At 46.0% G+C, this 6,599-nt stretch overlaps 1 protein-coding gene across 2 annotated transcripts; it reads right to left on the bottom strand.

Annotated features, from left to right (window-relative positions):
• Nucleotides 1-355: 355 nt before the first annotated feature.
• LOC121575941 (von Willebrand factor A domain-containing protein 1) lies at nt 356-6,381 on the bottom strand. Of its 2 annotated transcripts, none has more exons than XM_041889233.2 (6): nt 5,876-6,381; nt 2,667-3,218; nt 2,038-2,355; nt 1,490-1,765; nt 883-1,198; nt 356-710 (listed from the first exon to the last, which is right to left on the bottom strand). In XM_041889233.2, the coding sequence occupies exons 1-6, from the start codon at nt 5,958-5,960 to the stop codon at nt 635-637; spliced, it is 1,623 nt and encodes a 540-aa protein (XP_041745167.1). In that variant the 5' UTR covers nt 5,961-6,381; the 3' UTR covers nt 356-634. The 2 variants fall into 2 exon arrangements, with proteins under 2 accessions (XP_041745167.1, XP_041745168.1); XM_041889234.2 differs by having other exon boundaries at nt 917-1,198.
• Between the last annotated feature and the right edge of the window lie 218 nt (nt 6,382-6,599).

The following is a 6,599-nucleotide window of genomic DNA, read 5'->3' as shown; positions in this document are numbered from 1 at the left end:
TTCCTCTCCGGCAACAGTTAGGAGGGACGCCTGTATCTTTGTAGTGACTGGGTGTATTGATACACCATCCAAAGTGTAATTAATAACTTCACCATGCTCAAAGGGATATTCAATGTCTGCTTTTTATTTTTACCCATCTACCATTGGAAAACCTCCCTGGTCTTTCTGGTTGAATCTGTGTTTGAAATGTACTGCTCGACTGAGGGACCTTACAGATAATTGTATGTGTGGGGTACAGAGGTGAGGTAGTCATTCAAAAATCATGCTAAACACTACTATTGCACACAGAGTGAGTCCATGCAATTTATTATGTGACTTGTTAAGCGAATGTTAACTCCTGAACTTATTTAGGCTTGCCATAACAAAGGGGTTGAATACTTATTGACTCAAGACATATCAGCTTTTCATTTGTAATTAATTTGTACAAATTTGGAAAAACATTATGTGGTATTATGTGGTATTGTGTGTAGGCCAGTGACAAAAAAACTCAATTTAATCCATTTTAGATTTGGGCTGTAACACAACAAAATGTGGAAAAAGTAAAGGGGTGTGAATACTGGATAATCAAGTGGTTTGAAGCGACACAGAGCTGTGACTCCATTGTACCACAGCATTGACGTGGCAATAAAGCACTTCAAATTTCAAAAATGTCCTCCACTTCAGCTCTCTGACTGCAGGCAAGTCTCATTGATAGCCCCAGAATACTGCATCTATCAAAGTGAGAGAGAGGGAGAGAAAAGGAGAGAGAAAAAGGGGTTATTACTTTCCTGTTGCACAAGAGTGCTGTTAGCACCACATGAAGAAGACTATCTCCTTAAAATTACAATGACTATAATGTGACGGTTCAATAAATCGGTCAAGTCCAATATAAGGCTGGCAGACCTGTGTGTGTGTGTCTGTGCGCGCGGTTTCAGACCAGTTTGTGTGTGCGTGGTGCAGCAGAGCCCCTCTCCCCGGGCCGTGCGGTAGACAGGGGACACACACACTCGGGTGCTGGGGGCCAGGTGTGTGAGCAGCGTGGACAAGGATCCAGGGGGCAGGTATAGGGAGGAGGACGCAGGGCGGGATGGGATCTTGGTCTCACCCCTCTCCCAGCTGAGCCAATACCCCCTCAGACCCTCCTCGTGGCCTCGCCACCGGACCTGCACCGCATCACGCCCCACTGGGGTCAGCTGGAGGTCAGCCAGGGCAGGCAGCACTGAGATACACACAGAGATAGAGGACAGATTAGTGTGTGTGTTTTGTTATAAAAGCCATAAATCACAGAATGAAAAAAGAGAGGGGCTCTCTTTCCATGACATAGACTGACCAGGTGAATCCAGGTGAACGCTATGATCCCTTATTGATGTCACATGTTAAATACACTTCAATCAGTGTAGATGAATGGGAGGAGACAGGTTAAATAAGGATTTTTAAGCCTTGAGACAACTGAGACATGGATTGTGTATGTGTGCCATTCAGAGGGTGAACAAAAACACACACATCTTACCCTCCTGAGTGCAGGCCTTGACAGACACTGCCTTCTCTTTGCCAGTGGAGTACAGGGCGCTGATAGTGACCAGGTACTGTGTGTCTTGCTCTAGACCAGTGAGCAGAGTGGTATTCTGATGTCCGTGTAGCATAACCATGTGGACCTGTCCACTGGGTAGAGCTCCATACTCTATCTGGTACCTCTGGACCTGCTCAGGCTGCAGAGGACCCCAGCTCACTCGCACCCTGTCAGGACCTGAGTCTGACACTGTGACCACCGCTGGGCTCAACACCTCTAGGGTGTGTGAGAGGAGAGGACAGGGAGGAGAGGACAGGGGGATGACAGAAAAATGAAATAGATTATGATTATGCACAAAAAGGTGTTCAATAAGGTAAAAAGATTTTCTATCAGTGTTGATTTTCTATTAGAATATTCATATTTCATATTTCTACCACGTCACTGTACTTTTCATTCCACTCCCACATTCCTGACACTTATTCCAATCACTTTCTTTCCATCCCCTCTTCCTCCCTCTCTCCCAGTCTCCCTTCCTCCCGCCCTCTCACCGGGCAGTGTGGTGAAGTTGGCACTGAGGGTGTTGAGGTAGTCCTGGTTGGACTTTGGGGTGAGGGAGGCGGTGTAGTTGGTGTCTGGTTGCAGACCGCTCAGCTCCATCCAGCTGGCATCCCCAGGGAGGGTCCGTCTGTGGTACTGCCCCTCACTGCTGGACACGCCACCAGGCTGACCCTTCCCGCCACCTGGCAGCACAGAATTGTAGCGGACCTCGTAGAAGCCTGTGTTGGCGCTGAGGACAGGACGCCACTGCAGCACGGCACTGTGCGAGGACACCTGTACCACCCGCAGGCACTCAGCACGGATCAGCTCTAAGAGAGAGAAGGGGGGGGGAGGGGCATACAACTCAGTGGGGGAGAGTTTGCATAGACACTACAGAGGTTGTCATCTGCAATCTCAGGAATGTCTATAAATACTTGAGTCTGGCAAATCAGTTATAGTCAAGCGGCATAGTCCCACCTCTGCTGTAGTGTTAGAAGTGGTGTGCTGAACAGTTTTATACAATGCTGTGCTGTTTGAAGGGCAAAAAAGTATATTTCATATATTGTCATCTATTTTTTCCTGTCTTTGTATCTACCCTTTGTGAGTCACTACATTCCTCCCTCACCCCCGCCCCACACACCAATGATGGCCTCCCTCAGGTCCTCTGTGATGATGCTGATGTCATCGATGTCCACAAAGTACAGGTGGGACTCGATGGGCGGAGTCACCACCCTCCGCAGCACCTGGTAGTTCCCGTGTCCTGTAGAGACTGCCAGCACGGACACGCCCGCCGTTCTCAGCTCTGCCATTGGTCCATCCACCGTGCCCGGCTCTACCCCGTCCGTTAGCCACACCAGCACCTTAGGGAGCTTTGTTTCACCCCCAGCTCCAGCCCTGGCTAGCAGCCCCTGTGCCAGTATGAGGGCAGCCTCAGTGTTGGTGTCCCCTTGGAGCTGCCTGGTCCTCTGCAGTGCCCCCTGAAGGCCAGGCTGGGTGCTGTGGGCGTCCAGACCAAACTCCAGGTGTGGCTCAGTGCCCACCTGCAGCAGCCCCACCCTCACCTGGCCCTGCCCCAGTGAGAAGGGGAGGAGCAGCTCAGACAGGAAGAGCAGCAGGCGAGAGAACTCATAGGATGACACACTTCCTGAAGAATCCAACAGGAGCAGGATGTCCCCCTCACAACAGTTCAGAGCTGAGAGAGGTGGGGTGAGAGAAAGGGAGAGAGAGAGAAAGGGAGAGAGAGAGCGATTACACTGAAGCTATTTACCTCATACCTTATATCTACAGAGAGAATTGTAAGCAGGCATATGGCTGCAAGCCCAGGAACAGATTCCACAAGGCAACATAAAAAGGCAACATAAAAACACTTTTTCAAAACACATTGTTTGCCAATGTTCTTACCTGTCGTGGTAGTTCTTTACTTTGCTAATCTTCCTATGTCCACATTTAAATATTTGCTGTTCTTTGTGTGATCATTCAAAATAAACTGGATTGGTTTAAGCCATTTTATTCAAACACAGACTGGGATCCAAGCCATAGAACACAGGACAACACAGGACAAGAGACAGGAAAGGAAAGGGGATGACGAAACGAGTGCTAAAATATGGATAAAGGCATGGGGTTGAGAGATGACTGTCAAGGGAGTGAGATAAATTAAACAGATTAAAAACTGAGGATAGGTGGAAGAAAACGGACACAAACTAGAGAGAGAGAAACAAAACAACAGAGAGAGAGCGAGAGAAAGATAAAAAGAGAGACAGAGAACATTATGTGCAGAGAATAGCCACAGTCTGGCCAGACACTCTCTGATGAGCATATTATAATGGTCACTGGACCTCGTCGTCTCTTTATTCTCTGAAACAACTGAGCTACATCTGCTCTCTCAACCATCTACATACAATAATCATTTCCAGTAAAATCAAAATCGCTTCTACTAACACCCCAGTTTCTACACCCCAGCTTCTACTAAAAAAACAACAACACTTGTAGTGAATTCAGATATAGTAGCTCATACATTTTCATATGTCCTGTGTCTGACTCAGCTCTCTGCCTCTCTGCTGTGTGTTACTGGTGTGATATAACGCCTAAGAGGATGACTGCCATAGCAATGATGTCATAGAAGGTTGGTCAACAGCTATACAGTATGTGGTTGGTAAAACAGTCGACATATCTTTGTCACTACAGGGACAAGGGCATGTCAGATGAAACCCATCTATTTTTCCATCAGCTGTCATGACCTGTTATAACAGGTGTATAACCCTGCAGGAATGCAGGAGCATCCCAATGTTTTTGCTGTTCTAACATGCTATTGTGGTTATGCACTGACATGCTCTGGTCTAGTTAGAACAATACAGGTACTCAATCACAAGCTGACGCCTGATGGAGGTACAGACGCAGACACACACACACAAATGACTGCCATCATCCAAAGGCACATATACATATTATGCATATTGCGTCACTTCTTCCACACATTGTATTCCACTCTCTGCATAGCCTCTCTCTCTCTCTCTCTCTCTCTCTCTCTCTCTCTCTCTCTCTCTCTCTCTCTCTCTCTCTCTCTCTCTCTCTCTCTCTCTCTCTCTCTCTCTCTCTCTCTCTCTCTCTCTCTCTCTCTCTCTCTCTCTCTCTCTCTCTCTCTCTCTCTCTCTCTCTCTCTCTCTCTCTCTCTCTCTCTCTCTCTCTCCCACATAAACTTCAGCTCTCTGTCCCTTTCAGAGAGCCCTCTTGGAACAACATTCCACTATCATTACATTTTTATAGAGAGCTAGAAAATTATGGTGGTGGTAGAGAGAGGGAGGGAGGGGTGAGAGGAAATGAGCTAGAACAGAGCAATCAGGAGAACGGTATCAGCCAATGTCTGAAAACAACCATACAGTAGTAACTAACAGATGGAGGGCAGAGAGAGGGGAAGAGAAGGGAAAACGATGCAGAGGCAGTAGCTCCTATTAAAGTTCTTATAAAATAGATAGAAGCTTAGGGAAATATTGGGAGGAAAGACAGAGTGTGTAAGTGTAAGGAGAGAGAAGAGAGGAAAGGGATTTGCAGCTCTCTTCCCTCTCTGCATTCCACAGTGAGGTGTGTGTGAGCAAGAGAGACTGTGTGTGAGAGATGTAATAGAGAAGAAGTATGGCTTTTCCTTCAATCCCTAAGTCTCTATTTACGTAATTAAAAAGCAGCCAAAAATGTAATTAAGCTTTGTTCCCACCTTTATGACCTGCAGAAAAATGTCTCCAAAGGCTTTGCTTAATCTTTATCAAATAAACCTGAGTGATAGATCCAAATGTTTACTTTTAATTAGTTGGGGACTACCATAAGCGTGTATATATTATTACAGCTTTGTTACTGGAATTTGGCAAACAGAATGTTACCTGTTTCCAGAGACATTCTGGCCAAAGTCAGCAGGGCAAATGTTTTTCTTGAAGACAGCAATATCAATGAAAGACAGAGCTTCCATTGTCTCCCTTTCAACTGTAATGCCAAGAGCTGGAAGTATCTGTCTCTCACACACACACACAAACACTTTACAGAAAAAATATTAATAATAGACAACTCTGTTAATAATACAATACAGTTATAATAGACCCTTTAAATAAGTTACCATTTTGCGGATTTAGGCTATACTATACACTAATAGGCCAGGTGATCATATATATTACGATGCACAGTGTATTGCATCCCAAGAACGTCATTGTTGGAAAACGAATGATTATCTAATAATGTGAATGAGTATCCCGACTTTAACCAGCGCCAACTCTGCAGAATGGAACATTGTTACGAGGCTACAGGAAATATGCAAAGGCAATCTCTCTAACCGTGACACACCTGTATAAGGTAGGCTAAACTCACCTGCGTCAGGCACAACGTTTTGTGTGTTACTTCGCCGGAGTAACAGACCGAGCAGCAAACAGGAAAATCCAAGCCACTCCATCATAAATTGGATCAATACCTTATGATGAAATAAAGCAAACAAGTGCACCCTGAACGGGATCTTCCCAAGTCACTGTCCATGGCATTGCTGTACTGTATTACGGTTCATTCCCTCTTTCAATCCCTCGAGATTCTCATGCGCCAAGGGATCACTCCGTTGTTAGTTGTACAGACTAATTTTATAGAAAGGCTGAAAAGTCATTACAACCGGCCCTCCCACAAGGGCACTCGCGTGCGCACACACAAACAGCGGAGACCCCGTTATCCGCACTACCTCATTTAAAACGTATTAGAAGGCGCGACTCTCCCACTCCCACAGCACGCATTTATCCCTCTCTCAACAAGATCAACTGATAAGTAAGTGCTTCTTTGATTTCATTTCCTCCTCGGCTCTGCTATGGTTTCACCCTCCAATATATTTTGGTCTTCTCCTGCCCCTTCTCTTTCCCTTTCTCAAGCCTCCTCCCCTCAACAGTGAAGAGTTTTTCGGCGTCACTTTTGTTGGACTTCGGCCCAAACATTATCCAGGATGCTTCACATAATAGCACGAATGTGATTAAAACTTTATTGATTCCATTAGTAGGCTATTATCATCGCTCTACCCTCATACACTACATGACCAAAAGTATGTGGACACCTGCTC

Source organism: Coregonus clupeaformis, chromosome 10, assembly GCF_020615455.1.
Source record: "Coregonus clupeaformis isolate EN_2021a chromosome 10, ASM2061545v1, whole genome shotgun sequence".
NCBI lineage: Eukaryota > Metazoa > Chordata > Actinopteri > Salmoniformes > Salmonidae > Coregonus > Coregonus clupeaformis.
This window is presented reverse-complemented; position numbering and strand designations above follow the sequence as displayed.

What these genes read in the sequence shown, in the direction of transcription:
- LOC121575941 (XM_041889233.2), bottom strand. Translation starts at nt 5,960, where the DNA reads ATGATGGAGTGGCTTGGATTTTCCTGTTTGCTGCTCGGTCTGTTACTC. An exon ending in CAACTTCACCACACTGCCCG is followed by an intron (nt 1,766 to 2,037) that starts GTGAGAGGGCGG and finishes CACACACCCTAG; the next exon opens with AGGTGTTGAGCCCAGCGGTG. An exon ending in CAAGGCCTGCACTCAGGAGG is followed by an intron (nt 1,199 to 1,489) that starts GTAAGATGTGTG and finishes TGTGTATCTCAG; the next exon opens with TGCTGCCTGCCCTGGCTGAC.